The sequence below is a fragment of the Delphinus delphis genome, chromosome 1 (genome assembly GCF_949987515.2).
Source record: "Delphinus delphis chromosome 1, mDelDel1.2, whole genome shotgun sequence".
NCBI lineage: Eukaryota > Metazoa > Chordata > Mammalia > Artiodactyla > Delphinidae > Delphinus > Delphinus delphis.
In genome coordinates, this window is record NC_082683.1 from 25,150,718 (window position 1) to 25,169,578 (window position 18,861).

At 42.5% G+C, this 18,861-nt stretch overlaps 1 protein-coding gene across 1 annotated transcript in view; it reads left to right on the forward strand.

The window, feature by feature from the left end:
• KPNA6 (karyopherin subunit alpha 6) overlaps nucleotides 1-18,861 on the forward strand; it is a 51,607-nt gene that overhangs the window by 27,160 nt on the left and 5,586 nt on the right. The window contains exons 2-13 of the mRNA XM_060018168.1: nucleotides 6,411-6,544; nucleotides 7,345-7,437; nucleotides 7,843-7,942; nucleotides 9,161-9,255; nucleotides 10,044-10,175; nucleotides 11,695-11,783; nucleotides 12,691-12,790; nucleotides 13,306-13,469; nucleotides 13,649-13,727; nucleotides 15,304-15,429; nucleotides 15,748-15,875; nucleotides 16,903-17,081. Of these exons, the coding sequence (XP_059874151.1) occupies nucleotides 6,411-6,544; nucleotides 7,345-7,437; nucleotides 7,843-7,942; nucleotides 9,161-9,255; nucleotides 10,044-10,175; nucleotides 11,695-11,783; nucleotides 12,691-12,790; nucleotides 13,306-13,469; nucleotides 13,649-13,727; nucleotides 15,304-15,429; nucleotides 15,748-15,875; nucleotides 16,903-17,081 (1,419 nt within the window). The remainder of the gene's footprint in view (nucleotides 1-6,410; nucleotides 6,545-7,344; nucleotides 7,438-7,842; nucleotides 7,943-9,160; nucleotides 9,256-10,043; nucleotides 10,176-11,694; nucleotides 11,784-12,690; nucleotides 12,791-13,305; nucleotides 13,470-13,648; nucleotides 13,728-15,303; nucleotides 15,430-15,747; nucleotides 15,876-16,902; nucleotides 17,082-18,861) is intronic.

Genomic DNA, 18,861 nt, shown 5'->3' on the forward strand with positions numbered 1-18,861 from the left:
ATCCCAAATTTATAACAATGTAGTTTGGATTGATACCAACTTAACTTCAGGAGCATACAAAAACTTTGTTCCTGTACAGCTCCAATCCCCTCTTTATGTTGTTGCTGTCACAGATTATATCTTTATATACTGTGTGCGCAATAGCATCGGTTTATAATTATTTTATATGTTTTTCTTTAAAATCATGTAGGAAATAAAAAGTGGCATTACAAACCAAAAATCCTATAATACTGGCTTTTGTATTTCCCCATGTAGTTAACCTTTACTGCCTTCAAGTTACTGTGTAGTGTCCTTTCATTTCCTTTCATTTTCAACTTGAAGGACTCCCTTTTAGCATTTCTTATAGAGCAAGTCTAGTGGTTAACAAACTCCCTCAGCTTTTATCTGAGAATTTCTTAGTTTCTCCCTTGTTTTTGAAGGACAGTTTTGTCAGGTACAGAATTCTTTGACAGTTTTTCTTCTAGCACTTTAAAAATCTCAGTGCCTTCTGGACTTCATGGTTTCTGATGAGAAGTTGGCTTGTATGTGATGAGTCACTTCTTCCTTACTGCTTTCAAGATTTTCTTTTTGTCTTTGGCTCTCAACAGTTTGATTATGTATCTAGATGTGGGTCTGAATTTTTCTCATGATTAATTGGTACATTCATGTCTTACATTAAATTTGGGAAATTTTCTGTCATTATTTCTTCAGAATTCTTTTTCCCTTTCCCTCCCATTTCTTTGACTCCCTAAATGCATATATTGTGATTTGCTTGTTGGAGTTCCATGGATCCCTAGGTTCTGTTCACTTTTCTTCATTCTTTTTCCCTTTCTGCTCAGACTGCATAATTTCAATTTTCCTGTCTTCAAGCCTGCTACTTCTGTCTGTTGCCTGCTCAGATCTGCTGTTGAACCCCTCTAGTGAATTCTTCATTTCAGTTATTATACTTTTCAACTCTAGAACTTCTCTTTGGTTCCTTTTCTATTTGTTGATATTCTCATTTTGTTCAGCATTGTTTTCCTGATTTCCTTTAGTTGTTTCTCCATATTTTCCCCTTAACTCTTGGAGTGTATTTAAGACAGTTGTTTGAAAGTCTGTCTTAGTTTGTCCAGTGTCTGGGCTTCCTCAGGGAAAGTTTCTGTCCATTTATTCTGTGCCTTTGAATGGATCATACTCCCCTCTTTCCTTGTATGCCTTGTAATTTTCTTTAAATTAAAACTGGACATTTGAATATTATAATGTTGTAACTCTGGAAATGAGTTTGTTTTCTATTTGTCATATGTTCTTGGTTCTTTTTTCCCTCTTTACCTGCTTTCTTTTGGATTATTTTTTATAATTCTCATTTTATCTTCTTAGGTTTAAGGAAATTTTTTAAATGGGAAAGTTATTGTATATGTACCTACTTCTTACCATTTCTAGTATTCTTCCTTTTGTGAAGATCTGAGTTACCTTCTGGTATCATTTCCTTTCTGCTTGAACAACTTTAGCATTTCTTTAGTGCAGGTCTGCTAGAGACAGAGTCTCAGCTTTTGTCTGAAAAAGTCTATTTCACTTTCATTTTTGAAAGTGTTTTCATTGGGCATAGAATTCTAGTTTGACAGTTTTTTTCAGTACAGTTAATGATGTTATTTCATTATCTTCTTTTTTATTTTATTTTTTATTGAAGTATAGTTAATTTACGATGTTGTGTTAGTTTCAAGTGTACAGCAAAGTGATTCAGTTATACATTTATATATATGTATATTTTTTCTCAGATTCTTCTCCATTATAGGTTACTACAAAATACTGAGTGTAGTTCACTGCGCTATACAGTGAACTACAGGTCTTTGTTGTGTACCTACTTTATATATAGTAGTATGTATATGTTAATCCCAAACTCCTAATTTATCTCTCCCCCACCTCCCTCTAATATTATTTAGAATTTTTGTATCCTTGTTCATAAGTGATATAGGAAAAGTGTAGGACCTTCTCATATTATCCTTCTTTGGTATTGTTATCAAAAGAATGTCCTTTCTGGTACTTCCCTGGTGGCACAGTGGTTAAGAACATGCCTGCCAGTGCAGGGGATACAGGTTCGATCCCTGATCCAGGAAGATCCCACATGCCGTGGAGCAACGAAGCCTGTGTGCCACAACTACTGAACCTGCATTCTAGAGCCCACGAGCCACAGCTACTGAGCCCATTGCCACAATTACTGAAGCCTGCGCCCTAGAGCCTGTGCTCTGCAACAAGAGAAGCCACCTTAATGAGAGGCCTGCACACTGCAGTGAAGAGTAGCCCTGCTCACTGCAATTAAAAAGAAAGCCCGGGGGGCTTCCCTGGTGTCGCAGTGGTTGAGAGTCCACCTGCCGATGCAGGGGACACGGGTTTGTGCCCCAGTCCGGGAGGATCCCACATGCTGTGGAGTGGCTGGGCCCATGAGCCATGGCCGCTGAGCCTGCGCGTCTGGAGCCTGTGCTCCGCAACGGGAGAGGCCGCGACAGTGAGAGGCCCACATACCGCAAAAAAAAAAAAAAAAAGAAAGGAAAGAAAGCAAGCCCGGGGGGCTTCCTGGCGGCACAGTGGTTGAGAATCTGCCTGCCAATGCAGGGGACACAGGTTCGATCCCTGGTCCAGGAAGATCCCACATGCCACGGAGTAACTAAGCCCATGTGCCACAACTACTGAGCCTGTGCTCTAGAGCCCGTGAGCCACAACTACTGAGCCCGCCTGCCACAACTACTGAAGCCCACACCTAGAGCCCATGCTCCACAACGAGAGAAGCCACCACAGTGAGAAGCACGTGCACTGCAACAAAGAGTAGCCCCCGCTCGCCGCAACTAGAGAAAGCCCACACGCAGCGATGGAGACCCAACACAGCCAAAAATAAATAAAATAAATACATTTATGGGAAAAAAAAGAAAGCTCAGGACTTCCCTGGTGGCGCAGTGGTTAAGAATCCACCTGCCAATGCAGGGGACATGGGTTCAAGCCCTGGTCTGGGAAGATCCCACATGCTGCGGAGCAACTAAGCCCATGCGCCACAACTACTGAGCCTGCGCTCTAGAGCCCGCGAGCCACAACTACTGAGCCCACGTGCTACAACCACTGAAGCCTGCGCACCTAGAGCCCGTGCTCCGCAACAAGAGAAGCCACCGCAATGAGAAGCCCGCACACCGCAACAAAGAATAGCCCCCATTCACCGCAACTAGGGAAAGCCTGTGTGCAGCAACGAAGACCCAACACTGCCAAAAATTAATTGATTAATTAATTAATTTTTTAAAAAAGAATCTGCCTTCCAGTGTAGGGGGCACAGGTTTGAGCCCTGGTCCCTGGTCCGGGAAGATCCCACATGCCATGGAGCACCTAAGCCCATGCTCCATAACTACTGAGCCTGAGCCCTAGAGCCTGCAAGCCACAACTACTAAAGCCCACGCACCTAGAGCCCGTGCTGCGCAACAAGAGAAGCCACTGCAATGAGAAACCCGCACACCGCAATGAAGAGTAGCCTCCGCTCGCTGCAACTAGAGAAAGCCCGCACACAGCAACGAAGACCCAATGCAGCCAAAAATAAATAAATAAATTTATATATTTATTTTAAAACCTCATTTGTAAAACCATTTAAACCTGGCATTTTCTTTGTGGGAATATTCTTTAGTGCTGATTCAGTATATTTAATGGTTATAAGGCTAGTCACATTCTGTTTGAGTCACTTTTGGCAAGTTATATTATTCTAGGAATTTGTCTTTTCAAACATGTTAGCTAGCATAAAGTTGTTCATATTCGCTTTTCAGTCTCTTTAGTTACCTAACATTGTGTCCTCTTTTGTTCTTGAGAAATCTCACCAGAGACTTGACTATTTTTCATCTTTGAAAGTTCCAAGTTTTGCCTTGTTGATTCTCTCTGCTGTATGATTTCTCTTTCTTTTTTTCCCTAACCTGTGTACCTAAGTCATTAATGTTCAGACTTTGTGTTAACTTCCTAAAGCTTATACACAAATAATCAAATTTCATGTATATGAAACACTGGCATGTAAAGGGCAAGCTTTAAAACTTTCAGAAGACATGAGAGGGTATCTTTCTGACCTTGGGAGCGTGAAAGGATTTATTAACAAGGCACACAGAAAAAGCTAAGTATTAAAGAAAAATTTAACTACATTATAATTAAGAACTTGTTAAAGAACTCCATAAAGTGAAAATTGCAAAAAATGAAAAGATACAAACTCCTAAAAAATATTTGTAATACAAATAACTAACAAATGGTTAATAACTAGAATATCTAAAGAACTATAAATCAATAAGAAAAGGACAAGTAGTTCAATAGAAAAATATTCGAAGTACCATAAACATATTTTTCACAGAAAGGGAAACATGACTAATAAACATAAAATCTAACCCTATTAGTAATACAAATCATTATCCCAGTGAAGTACCTTATACTTATTAGATTGGCAAAAGTGATAATTCTGAGTAATAGGATATACATCAGTGGGAACCTGGTACGTATTGCTGAGCTAGTGTGAATTGGCATCACATTGGAAGGCAATGTGGTACTATCTGGTGAAGTTTAACATCTACTTGCCTAAACCCAGCAATTCATTCCTTAGAGCAGGGGTTCTCAAAGTATGATCTGCAGACTATTTCAGAGGGTCTGGGAAGTGAAGACTAAGATGTTATTTGCCAACTCAAAATAGATTAAAGACTTAATTGTAAGACCTGAAACTGTTAAAACTCCTAGAAGAAAACACAGGAAAAAAGACCTTGGTCTTGGCAATGATTTTTTTGGATATGACACCAAAAGCACAAACAACAAAAGCAAAAATAAATAAGTAGGATCACATAAACGAGAAATCTTGAACTAGAAAACTTAAAAGCTTCTCTACAGCAAAAGAAATGGTCGACAAAGTGAAAAGGCAGCCTATGGGAGAAAATATTTGCTAACCATATATCTGATAAGGGATTAATATCCAAAATATATAAGGAACTCACACAATTCAATAGCAAAAAAACACAAATAATGCAATTAAAAATGGGCAAAGAACCTGAATAGACACTTCTACAAAGCAAACATATAAATGGCCAACACGTTGATGAAAAAGATGCTCAACATCACTAATCATCAGGGAAATGCAAATAAATTATGATGTGTTTATACAGTAAAATAATATGACATAGGAAAAATTAAAGAAATACAGCTCCATGCAAAAACATGGGTGAATCTTAAAAACCCAGTGGAGGGGGCTTCCCTGGTGGCGCAGTGGTTGAGAATCTGCCTGCCGATGCAGGGGACATGGGTTCGTGCCCCGGTCTGGGAAGACCCCACATGCCACGGAGCGGCTAGGCCCGTGAGCCATGGCCGCTGAGCCTGCGCATCAGGAGCCTGTGCTCCACAATGGGAGAGGCCACAACAGTGAGAGGCCCGCGTACCGCAAAAAGAAAAAAACAAAAACCCAGTGGAGGGGCGACAATTCTCAGTAGACTAAACATAGTATGATACAGTATTTAGGGGTAAACATATATGTGATTAATAAAAACAAAAGCAAAGATAATGACAATTCATCATAGCCGTTTTCTTTTGGCTGGAGTTGGAGTGGGGATGGAGGCGCCTGGGATAGGGGAAGACCCTACTACTAGATTCAGGCATATTAATAATCTAGTTCTTAGGTTTAGTGGTGAGTTGACAGATGCTCATTGTATTATTTTACTTGGTAACTTTACATTATGTTTCATCTTTTTGTATGTAGCAAATATTACAGAATAAAATTTTAAATTTCTTTAAAATATAGATGGGTGGCCACATGAGTTATTAAAAAAAAATACATGGTATTCCACTGAATTGGGTACACAATAACGTATATCACCTGGGTAGGTTAAATATATTTGAGTTTATTGGGCAAGTCATATAACTTTTCTGTCTTGTCATAGAAGTGATCATAGCTTGTGAGCATTTACCATATGCCTGTTGTTCTAAATGGTACTTTGCATGTATTAAGCTATATAATCCTTCTAACAACTCCGTGCTCATGTATTAAGCTATATAATCCTTCTAACAACTCTATGAAATAGGAATTATTATATCCCTGTTTTAAAGATGAGCTCCTGAGGCATAGAGGTTAAAGCAACTTGTTGAAAGTTGCACAGCTAACAAGTAGAAGAGCCGGTATTTGAACCCACACAATCTGCCTCCAGGGCCTACACCTTTTAACTCCTCTGCTTATATCAATTGCTGTAATAGCACTTACTTAATAAGTTTGTTATGATTAAAGGAGACTGTTGTTTGTGTGTGGGTGGTACTAGAGATGTCAGGTGCAGTTACCGAGATTATTAGGCCTCCTTGGGAACCTGTGAGTCCCCGTGAGAAGGGGAGGGTGGGTAGGGAAAGAAGCCAGTGAGAAGGAAATGCTGTCCTCCTAAGAGCCTTTGCCAATATGTTTGTATCTTCCCTTCTTCCAGAGACCATGGCGAGCCCAGGGAAAGACAATTATCGAATGAAGAGCTATAAGAACAATGCCCTAAACCCTGAGGAAATGAGGCGAAGAAGAGAGGAGGAGGGCATTCAGCTCCGGAAGCAGAAACGGGAGCAACAAGTGGGTTAGCCCAAGTATTCTCAAACGTGCTCTTCAGGGAGGCAGGCCAGCCACCATGGTTGACCTCCACCTTGCACTCTCACTTTCCTCTTGGGAAAGTAGCTTATCTCTGTGGGCTGCTCATCCAGCTTCCTTTGTTGTAAAGAAATTTTGGAAGCTTTGAGAAAGAACTGTCCCTTATTCCTTTTCCATAATTTAGAACAACTTGGACATCATTTATATCTTCAATATAACATTCTAGTGCTAACCCCTTGTTTTTAGCCAGTAGTCACTGTTAGATCTGGCCGTCAAGGCCCAGCCCCAAGCCTGGCCCTTTAAGAATTTTGTCAGCCATCTGGGCTGCCTTACTTCTCTTTCTTGAGTCCATTCTTTGTAAGTCTCCCTAGAACTGAGATTGTATTAATGCCTCATCGTCTACACTGCCACGCACCATGCACCACACGCCACCACCAAATTGGTTCCTTGCCCAGATCTAGATGCTAACCTGCTTTTGCCCACCCTTTTGCTTTACCATTATTTCTTTCCTTCACAGCCTTTTATATGCATCACCTTTTATACAAAGGGCACAGGAATTTTAAAAGATTTTTTTTTGCTTATAAAAATGTTCTCCAAAAATGTAAACAATCTATAACATAGAAAGTAAAGCCCTTGAATATCTTTCCATATCAGTATATTAAGCTTGGCATTTTCTCATACAGTAGCATTCCTTGACAGTTATGCCATAATTTAACATTGGGTCATACTTTATTTTCTTTGTTTCGGTAAGAAGTCTTACCACCGTCTCTTCTCTTTATTTTCAGCTTTTTAAACGGAGAAATGTGGAGCTGATTAATGAAGAAGCCGCCATGTTCGATAGTCTCCTCATGGACTCCTATGTGAGCTCTACCACTGGGGTAAGACCCTTGCAAGCTTCCCAGGCAAGCTTGGGAAGTACCTGCTTCTACAGAACAGAAATTGGTCAGTTCACATCATCTAGTTAGCTTTACCAACAACCATGCTAAGCTCTTTATTCCATGGGCCCTTTTGTAGGTGGTCAACTTAAGGAGTCAGTAAGGATTCATCTCTGATGGAAACACCAGAGGAAACATTTAAGGGAAGCTATCAATTGCCTCAGAGGTTAAGAATCACTTCCAAATGTTCCAACTTGAAGCAGCTGTGGATTAAACACCTTCTGAGCCTGCTGTTACCCCTTCCTCTTGCCCTCAAGTCTTTAGAAAGGAGGATTCCAAACAGGATTATGAGCTCATATCTGGCTCTAGTATTGGTTTGCAAAGTCATGAACCTGTTTTATGTTCTAGGAGAGCGTGATCACAAGAGAGATGGTGGAGATGCTCTTTTCTGACGATTCTGACCTGCAGTTAGCAACCACACAGAAATTCCGAAAACTGCTCTCCAAAGGTACAAAGCCTAGTCTTCCGCAGGGGGCCCTGCGTGACTTTAGCGTCTTGTTTCTTCTCACTGACCTCATCAACTATTCCCTTTCACTCATTCTGCTGTAGCCCTGCTGGCTTTGGTGTCCTTGGACAAGTCAGGCACATTCTTACCTTTGCACTGTCTATTTCCCCTGCCTGATATCCTTTACTTCCAGATAACTGTGTGACAGCTGCTACATTTCTATGATCAGATCCTACTTTCTCAGTAAAGCCTACCCTGACACGCTATCAGAAATTGCAGCTCCCCCCACCCCTGCAGCATTTTCAGTCTCCTTACCCTGCCCTACCTGTTCTTTTTTTTTCCTATTACACTTACTGCCTTCTGACATACCAGGATATTTCTCATCACGAGGATATAAGCTCTACGAGGGCATAGACTTTTGGTTTTGTTCACTACTGTATCCTCGATACCCAGAACCATGTCTGGCACATAGTTTGTGCTCAGTAAAAATTTGATGTATGATGGGAAAAATATTCCCTGACTTTTCTTCCTCCCAAGAAAAGAATGCTGGTCTTGGAAGGGAAGCGTTTAGACTAGGGTTGCTCCTCCCTTGGTCTTCTCTCCCTTAATTCTTTACTTGCTTAGGTAAGTAAGGTTAGTTACTTGCTTAGGTTTAGGAAGCCAAAGGTGAGCATAGTTAAATTAGGATTGGCTTTACTCTTTGGCATCTCAGCTATTTTATACAGTTCAAAAATGACCAGCTATTGTTTTTTTATATATATATATAAATTTATTTATTAATTTATTTTTGGCTGTGTTGGGTCTTTGTTGTTGCATGCGGGCTTTCTCTAGTTGCGGTGAGCGGGGGCTACTCTTCATTGCAGTGCGCGGGCTTCTCATTGCGGTGGCTTCTCATTGTGGAGCACAGGCTCTAGGTGCACAGGCTTCAGTAGTTGCGGCACGCAGGCTCAGGAGTTGTGGCGCACGGGCTTAGTTGCTCCACGGCATGTGGGATCTTCCCGGACCAGGGATCGAACCCGTGTCCCTTGCATTGGCAGGCGGATTCTCAACCACTGCGCCACCAGGGAAGCCCCATGACCAGCTATTGTTAAAACTACCTCACCAAAAGGGAGTTTGGGAATGTTTAGAAGGATGGTCAGGAGTATCTAGGAAGGATGGTGGACTTACCCCCGTGAAAGCATTAGTCAGAGCCTCTCCTGACTTTTCCTCTCCCTCTTCCAGAACCTAGTCCTCCAATAGATGAAGTTATCAATACTCCAGGAGTGGTGGATCGGTTTGTGGAGTTTCTGAAGAGGAATGAGAATTGTACATTACAGGTGAGGCCTGGGGTGGAGAGTTACCAGATGAAAGCCCTTTTGCCGAGAAATTGTAGTGGCATGTTTCTACAGACACATCTCTTAGGATATAGACAAGATATTGAGGGAACATTTAAGAGATGCTGTTACCTCAGAGGTCTTGACCTCAATCAAATAAGAGACCCACAAACTCTTCCCTAAAACAATCTCAAAGGAAAGATACCAGAATATGACAGACTGATTATTCAGAGGTTATATTTTAAATTATAAATATAAATATATTGGGTTAGCCAAAAAGTTCGTTCGGGTTTTTCCGTAAGATGTTACAGAAAAACCTGAACGAACTTTTTGGCCAACCCTAGAGGTTCTAGTCCACTCCTAACCCTGAGGTGAACCATTTAGCTTCTCTGGGTCTCTCTTCTCACAAATGGGTAATGAGTCAATCCATTGGAACTTATTAGAAACTTGGCTGAAAGGGACTTTTAGAGACCCATCTCACTCTTATCCTGGTTTCAGAGATGAATAAAGTGAAGCTCGGGAAATAAAAACGTGACTTGCCAAAGGACTCACGGATGCAGTGGTACTGCAGGACTAGACCTGGGACCATGGAAGCCCAATTCTGTCTCCCCATTATGTTATATCACTGCCAGTACCTCTTCCTATCATTTAAAGGTGGAGAGGGAAAGGCTTGTGTGGCTTTTTGTTTTTGTTTTTAAGTCAGGGGCAGGAGGCTTATTGCTGAGCCAGCTAGTAGGCACGGCTGCTCATCTGGAATGACCTCTCACTCATGGCTTTAATCTCACTTTCAGTTTGAAGCTGCCTGGGCTCTAACGAACATTGCCTCTGGAACCTCTCAGCAGACCAAAATTGTCATTGAAGCAGGGGCTGTCCCCATTTTCATAGAGCTGCTTAACTCGGACTTTGAGGATGTACAGGAACAGGTAATGCCCAAATTTAACTTAATTCTTTTTTTTTTTTTGCGGTACGCGGGCCTCTCACTGTTGTGGCATCTCCCGTTGCGGAGCACAGGAGACGTAGGCTCAGCAGCCATGGCTCACTGGGCCTAGCCTCTCCGTGGCATGTGGGATCTTCCCGGACCAGGGCATGAACCCGTGTCCCCTGCATCGGCAGGTGGACTCTCAACCACTGCGCCACCAGGGAAGCCCTGGCTTAATTCTTGATGGTACCAGTGGTATAATATAAAGTATATTTTGTCTTTATCCCCAGTTAAGAGGTTAAGAGCAAAGAGCTCCTAAAAACATTGGGATTTTCTTAGTGATAGAAGTGTCTTTTGTTATTCCTAAAGAGCCCCTTTGGGACACACCTTGAGTCTCTGTGTCACCGCATTAGCGGTGACTCCGGGTGGGGCCCTAGATAGCTTCAGGAAGGGAGGTCTAGTCCTCAGAAAGACCAAATTTAGGATTAGAGGATTGGAACTCTCAGCCCCACCCCACCCCCACTCTTCCCACCCCTCCACCCCACCCTCCCCAGGGAGGTTAGAGGGGCTAGAGATTGGGTTATAAAAAGGCTTGAACAGTGAGATTCAGAGAGCTTCTGGGTTGGTGAACACTCAGTGTGCTGGGAAGGTGACGTGACTGGAGAGGGCTTGGAAGTTCTGTGCAACCCCACTCCTCAACCCATACCTTGCCCTGTGCATCTCTTCCGTTTAGCTCTTCCTGAGTTGTATATATTACAGTGAACTGGTAAACGTAAGTAAAGTGTTTTCCTGAGTTCTGTGAATCATTCTAGTGAATTATTGAACCTGAGGAGGAGATTGTGGAACTCCTGAATTTATAGCCAGTTGGTAAGAAGTATGGGTAGCACCTGGGAATTGCAGCTAGTATCTAAATTGAGGGCAGTCTTGTGGGACTGAGCCCCTAGCCTGTGGGATCTGCCCTAACTCCGAGTTACTGTCAGAATTTAACTGAATTGACACAGTTGGTATCAGAGAATTGGTTGTTGGTGTAGAAGAAACTCCACACATTGGGCATCAGAGGTGGTGCTGGAAAAAAGACACCACAATACCCATTTCTCAGCACCTACAGATCATAAAAACCCAACTTCCATTTCTTCCACTGGTTGGATAGAAGTGGAGAGTGGTACTAGGGTTTTTTCCTATATTACTACATATAGGGTTGGTCCTATGAGGCTACAAGAATGCAATTTTCCCATCATTTTCTCCTTTTCTGGGGGGTGGGGACAAGGAGGTCTTGGTCTGGCTTCTCTGGCTGCAGTACAATGTCAGCCTGCCTCCCCCAGTGAACCAGGAACTCCCAGAGTTAAAATAGAGCAAGTGCTCAGTTTTAACAAGGAGGGTACCTGAGCTTATTTAGTGTGTTTAAGGTCTTGATGGGGTGTTTGTCCTGGTTACTGGTGGGTGTCACTCTGTAGTTGTGAGTATAAAGTACTCACAGAAGCCTCTAGGCTCTGTGGATGACAGTTCCATCGTCCCTTTTTTAGGCAGTCTGGGCACTGGGAAACATAGCTGGAGACAGCTCCGTCTGCCGAGATTACGTCTTGAACTGTTCCATCCTTAATCCTTTGCTAACGTGAGTAATTATTATCATCTGCACCTGGGGTATCTTTCCGGCAGCCATGCGGCAGATCTTTGGGGAGCAGTTTACCTTAAGACGATGAGTGAATACAAGAATGATAGAAGTGCATTCTCATTGCCAGAGTAAAAGATAGTATCTTTTGAGAGTAAGAAGATTGTGTCACTGGTCTGTGTCTTGTGCCTCCTCACTTTGTAGCACTGTAGAATCTCATGTTGGTCATACCTGTCTCATTGTTGAGCCAGAGGAGAGAGGAAGGACTAGCGCACCTGCAAGAATCTAACCTTCTCTACGGAATGCATTGATTTGCTATGGGTTTATGCCCAGTACATTGGAGAGCTCTGTTGTAAGCCACAGATCTAAGACCCCTTGCAGAGTCATCTGGATGCTCCCATCCCTTCCTCTGTACCCTTATAATAGAGCTACATCTAAACCAAAACAGGAAGGAGCTTTTCTTGAGAGGCCACAATCTCATAGGCTACTATTATAACTCCTTCTTGGGCCTGTCACAGAAAATCATTCCACAGTGCATGGCTAAAGCCCTCACACTAAACCTTCAGCTTTTATTTCCAAAGACAACAATACTCTTGTTTAGAACTTGTGGCCGCAGTTAAGGGCACAGTATGTCCTATCTTAAACGTTTTAGCATGCTTACTCACAGTCCAGCCCTCTGTTTGTCCTTATTAGCTATGGTCTTAATAAGCCACAGCTGGTCCTAATCCTCTGTGAAGATGTAGGTCGGCCTCCGGGGCCAAACAGGCTCACTTAACTTAAATCTATGGGTAGGAAGAAACAGGCTTCTAGAGTCTTAGGGGTCTGATTGGATTTGCTCCTGGGGTTCGTAGGCAACAGCTCTATGAAAAGAGCATCATTGCTCAGGATCTGGCTTTGCTGTCCCCTTCAGGCTACTTACCAAGTCCACACGACTGACAATGACACGGAATGCAGTCTGGGCCCTGTCAAACCTGTGCCGAGGCAAGAACCCACCCCCAGAGTTTGCAAAGGTAAGAGAGCTTCTCTTTTTTTTAAAAAAAAAAAATTTATTTATTTATTTATTTATCTGCTTGCACTGGGTCTTAGTTGCGGCAGGTGGGCTCCTTAGTTGTGGCATGCATGTGGGATGTAGTGCCTTGACCAGGGATTGAACCTGGGCCCCCTGCATTGGGAGCACAGAGTCTTATCCACTGCGCCACCAGGGAAGTCCCAAGAGAGCTTCTTACCAATTCCTGAGTGAAAGCAGTTTCCTTCATATGGAGGAATTTTGATATGGGAGTTTTCAAGTCTTTGGGGTACCCTCAGAGTCTCATCCTTGGGAAACTGAAAAAAGGCAGTCGTCAATGAAGTAGGTGATCTCATATGCCTGGATGGTAAAGTGAAAATGTGGGCCTGATGGCTTAATGTAGTAGAAATCTCCAGGTCTTAGACTTACTAAGTAGAGGAGGGCTCAGCGATGTTAGGGTTAGTGGTAGAGATGATGTAACCGTGTCCACCTGAGTCCCTCTCTCTCTGCTTCCAACAGGTCTCCCCCTGTTTGCCTGTGCTGTCTCGCCTACTCTTCAGCAGCGACTCAGACTTGCTGGCAGATGCTTGCTGGGCCCTTTCTTATCTGTCTGATGGCCCCAACGAGAAGATCCAGGCAGTCATAGACTCTGGAGTCTGCCGGAGATTGGTCGAACTTCTAATGTGAGTGATCTCAGTCAGAAAGGGTACAGATTCCCTAAGCTTCTCCAACTCAGAACTACAGTCAGCAATCTGCTGCCCTATCCAAAGGTCTGGAGCCATGAGTGCTGCTGGCCTTGGTGGTCAGCTGAGTTGAATGCCATGTGCTGGCCCTCTACTGATCAGATCGCCCTCCTCTGTAGGCACAACGATAACAAAGTGGCTTCTCCTGCTCTGAGAGCTGTGGGTAACATCGTCACCGGGGATGACATCCAGACCCAGGTAAGGAGGAGGAGGACAGCTGTCTATGGACAAAATCCTTCCCTGCCACAGACTTTGGTCCTGGTAGGAGGCAACATGATATAGGAGAGAAAGCATAGGCTTGAGTGAAAAATTCCAGCTCTGCCACTTTCTATATTATTTGGGGGCAACTTGGTTGCCTTCACTTTTTTCTATAAATTGGAAGCAAGTCATCATCCATTGGGTGCTATTGAAGAAAAACTAAATGGAATAACCTGACTCACTACCTGGGACATTGTAAAGTAATTGTTAACAGATTTTGAGTTACGGTACCTTTGAAATACTAAAAGCTATGGAACCTCACCCCTGCTTCCTAGACCTTTAGAATCCCATGTCTCTTGTTACTCTCCTGTTAGTAACACTTCCATTGAGAGCACAGTATACAGTGTTTCTCTGTTCAAAGGCTAGAGATCTGAGTATTCTTTGCGTCTTGAGTAGTTTGCATAATTCTGTGGGATTCTTAACAAATTTCTTACAGGTGAGCAGTCTCACTCAAGCCCACACTCATTTTCTAGGTCATTGTTTTGTGTTCGTGTGTGCATGCATGTGCCTGTGTGTACAGATATTCATAACTTTTTCTGTTTTTACGATTTTTAAGTATAGTTCACTGGCATTAAGTACATTCACATTGTTATTCAACCATCACCGCCATCCATCTCCACCACTTTTGCATCATTCCAAACTGAAACTCTGTACCCTTTAAATAATAACTTCCCATTTCCCCCTCCCCTCATCCTTTGGTAACCACCATACTACTTTCTGTCTCTTAGGAGTTTGACTACTCTAGGTACCTCATATAAGCCGAACCATATATATTTGTCCTTTTGTTTCAGCTTATTTCACTTAGCATAATGTTTTCAAGGTTCATCCATATTTTAGCATGTCACACCTTCATTCCTTTCTGTGGCTGGATAATATTCCAAGTGTGCATATGCTACATTTGGTTTATTTACTCATCTGTTGGTAGACACTTGGGTTGCTTCCACCTTTTGGCTAGTATGAATAATGCTGCATTGAGTATTGGCATACAAGTATCTGTTTGAGTCCCTGCTTTCAGTTCTTCTGGGTATATATCCAGAGGTGGAATTATTGGATCATATGGTAATTCTATGTTTAAGATTTTGAGGAACCACCATACTGTTTTGCACACAAAACAGTGCAATGGCTGCGCCATTTTACATTCCCACCAGCAGTGTACCGGGTTCCAATTTCTCCGCATCTTTACCAACACTTGCATTGCCTGGATTTTTTAAGGATAACTATTCTAATAAGCGTGAAGTTATATCTCACTGAGGTTTTGATTTGCATTTCCCTAATGATTAGTGATGTTTGGCATCTTTTCATGTGCCTATTGGCCACCTGCATTTAAAAAAATTTTTTTTGTATATTCTGGATATTAATCCTTATCAGATATATGATATGTATATACTTTCTCCCATTCTGTGATTTGTGTAATTCACTATGTTGATGGTGTCTTTTGGTACCCAAAAGTTTTAAATTTTGATTAAGTCCAGTTTATCTAATTTTTCTTTTGCTGCCTGTGCTTTTGGTGTTCTAGGTCATTCTTAATTGTTCAGCCCTCCCTTGCCTCCTCCACTTGCTGAGCAGCTCCAAGGAGTCAATCCGAAAGGAAGCTTGTTGGACCATTTCAAATATCACTGCTGGCAACAGGGCTCAGATACAGGTAGAACAAGCAGGAGGGAAGTTGTGGGGGGCAGCAGGTAGAAAGGCCTGGGGACATGAGACATTGCGGGATATTGCCCTCTAGAAGAAAAACTTTATTTCCCTTTTGAAATTGGGGTCAATGGATGCTATCAGTCAAAGATTCTGTGTAACAGAAGCCAGGTTCCTCTGTAGCGTCTTACCTATGTGAAAAGAACTTTCAGGAAGGGGAAGATGTCTTAATCTTTTAGCTGATTTGGGGTCTGGATTTGCTTATCCTTCTTGAAGTGACTTTCTTTCCTCCCCCACACCCCACCCTCCACCCCCCAATTCTTCTCAGGCTGTCATAGATGCAAATATCTTCCCTGTGTTGATTGAAATCCTTCAGAAAGCCGAGTTCCGTACAAGGAAAGAGGCAGCCTGGGCCATCACCAATGCCACATCAGGAGGAACCCCTGAACAAATCAGGTATCACAGTCCTTTCCCATTGTCTTGAGTGATATGTGTACTCTACCTCTTGGCTCACAGTTTACATGTGGCCTCTAAACTGCCTTTTCTGGGATAGGTCTGCCCCTGTCCAGTAGGGTTTAACTGGTAAGCTGCTAGAGTGTAGCATGGGAATCTGAAGTAGATTCCTATAAACCATGTACCTCTTTTCCCTCCTGGAGAATGGAAACTTATGACACAGACATCTCTCTCCTCTGCCTCTTTCTACCCTCAAGAGAATTTAAATCTATGTAATTCTCAATTATCCATACAAATGAAAGAGAACCATGCTATGGCTCATTCAGAGCAGCTTCTTTGGGAAATCATTTTTGGCAGTGATACTTGGGAGAAGCAAATAGGAAAGCTATTTTGTGCGAGGATGCTCTTTGATTTTGGTTTCCATTATCAACTTGAGTAGGAGTGATGGGAATTGGAGAAGTGCCTTGCCTTCAGCTTGTAGCTTAGGAAGGGGAATATATTCAGTATAAATAAAACCTTAGGAGAAAGGATAGCCACTGAGTGAAGCTTTTGAGGATACAGGGTTGTAAATGGCATTTTGGACAGGAAAAAGCATAAGTAAAGGTACAAAAATCAGAAACCTGGAGACCTTTACTGTTTGACTGGAATGTAATATTCTCGGAAGGGAATAATGAGAGGGGAAGCTAGAAAAGGTTAGGAGCCAGATTGTATTGTTATGACTGTAGAGCTGGGACTACAGAAATTTTAGGCAGGGAAATGGTGTGTTCAAAGTAGGTAATACTGCAGCAAGGAGACATTAGAGACAAAGAGGAGGAATCCATGGCAGCCTTCTACATGGAAATGAACTAAACCAGTAGCACTGGGAGGGTGATGAGTTTGAGATAAAGGATGGATGGTTATGAAAGCTCAGTCAGAGTGAATTGCTGAGAGCATCGATGTGTGTGAGGGAGACCTAGAGGCCCCATAGCACCTGCCTGGCACCTCCCTTGCCTTGTCTTAATTTAGAACTTACCTGGTCTCTGCCCCTCAGGTACCTGGTCTCCCTGGGCTGCATCAAACCCCTGTGTGACTTGCTGACTGTGATGGATTCAAAGATTGTGCAAGTCGCCCTCAATGGACTGGAGAACATCCTTCGGCTCGGAGAGCAAGAGGGCAAGCGCAGTGGCTCAGGGGTCAATCCCTACTGTGGCCTCATCGAGGAAGCCTATGGTAGGTGCCCTCTCCCCAACCTCACCTCTGCCGTAAGTAGAGAGAAACTCTGAAATAGTATACATATGTGAGGGTGTGTGTTTTGAGGGGGTCATCATTGAATGCAAGGTTTTATCCCACCAGTTCCATTTCCTCTGAGGAGCAGTAGATGAGTTCTGTTTCTGATAGGCTCTACCTAGTAAGTAGGTTATGGTACAGATGCAAAAATAAAGCTCCAGAATTGATAATAGAATCAGGAGCCGGAAGGCATGTTTTCAGCTGAGTTTTTAGCAGCAAGTTCTTTTCTTTCTTTTGTTTCGTTTTTCCATTACAGTTTATTACAAGATATTAAATATAGTTCCCTGTGCCATACAGGAGGTCCTTGTTGTTTATCTGTTTTGTTAATAGTAGTTTGTATCTGCTAATCCTAAACTCCTAATTTATCCCTCCCCACCCTTTCACCTTTGGTAACCATAAGTTTGTTTTCTATGTCTGTGAGTCTTTTTTTGTTTTGTAAATAAGTTCATTTGTATCATTTTTTAGATTCCACATAAGTGATATCATATGATACTTGTCTTTTCTCTGTCTGACTGACTTCACTTAGTTTGATGATGTCTAGGTCCATCCATGTTGCTGCAAATGGCACTATTTTATTCTTACTGTGGCTGAGTAATATTCCATTATATATATGCACCACATCTTTATCCATTCATCTGTTGATGGATACTCCAGTTGCTTCCATGTCTTGGCTATTGTAAATAGTGCTGCTATGAACACTGGGGTGCATGTATCTTTTCGAATTACAGTTTTCTCCAGATATATGCCCAGGAGTAGGATCGCTGGATCATATGGTAGCTCTATTTTTAGTTTTTTAAGAAACCTCCGTAGTGGCTGCACCAGTTTACATTCCTACCAACAGTGTTGGAGGAGTCCCTTTTCTCCACACCCTCTCCAGCATTTATTATTTGTAGACTTTTTTATTTTTTTGGCTGCATTGCATGGCTTGCAGGATCTTAGTTCCCTGACCAGGGATCGAACCCAGGGCCCCAGTAGTGAGAACACTGAGTCCTAACCACTGGACCACCAGGGAATTCCCTTGTAGACTTTTTGATGATGGCCATTCTGACTGGTATATGGTGATACCTCATTGTAGTTTTGATTTGCATTTCTCTAATAATAGTGATGTTGAGCACCTTTTCACGTGCCTATTGGCCATCTGTATGTCTTCTTTAGAGAAATGTCTATTTAGTTTTCTGCCCTTTTTTTTAAGATTCTGTACACCTACAACACCCATTTTTTAAAAATATTTATTTATTTATTATTATTTGTTTTTGACTGCGCCGGGTCTTAGTTGCAGCATGCGGGATCTTTAGTTGCAGCATGCAGACTCTTACTTGTGGCATGCATGCAGGAACTAGTTCCCTGACCAGGGGTCAAAACCGGGCCCCCTGCATTGGGAGCACGGAGTCTTACCCACTGGACCACCAGAGAAGTCCCTTCTGCCCATTTTTTTATTGGGTTGTTCGTTTTTTTGTTATTGACCTATACAAGCTGTTTGTATATTTTGGAAATTAAGCCCTCATCAGTCGCATCGGTTGCAAATATTTTCTCCCATTTTGCAGGTTGTCTTTTAGTTTTGTTTATGGTTTCCTTAGCAAGGTCTGTTAGTGCTGGATTGACTCATCACTCATCTCCAAGAGATTCAGAACAGTAATGGTTTGCCCAGGTTAAAAGCAGAATCGGGACTAGACTCTCCGGTTTATAACTGACATTTTGGTCTTTTTCCTTTGGTGTTATGTCA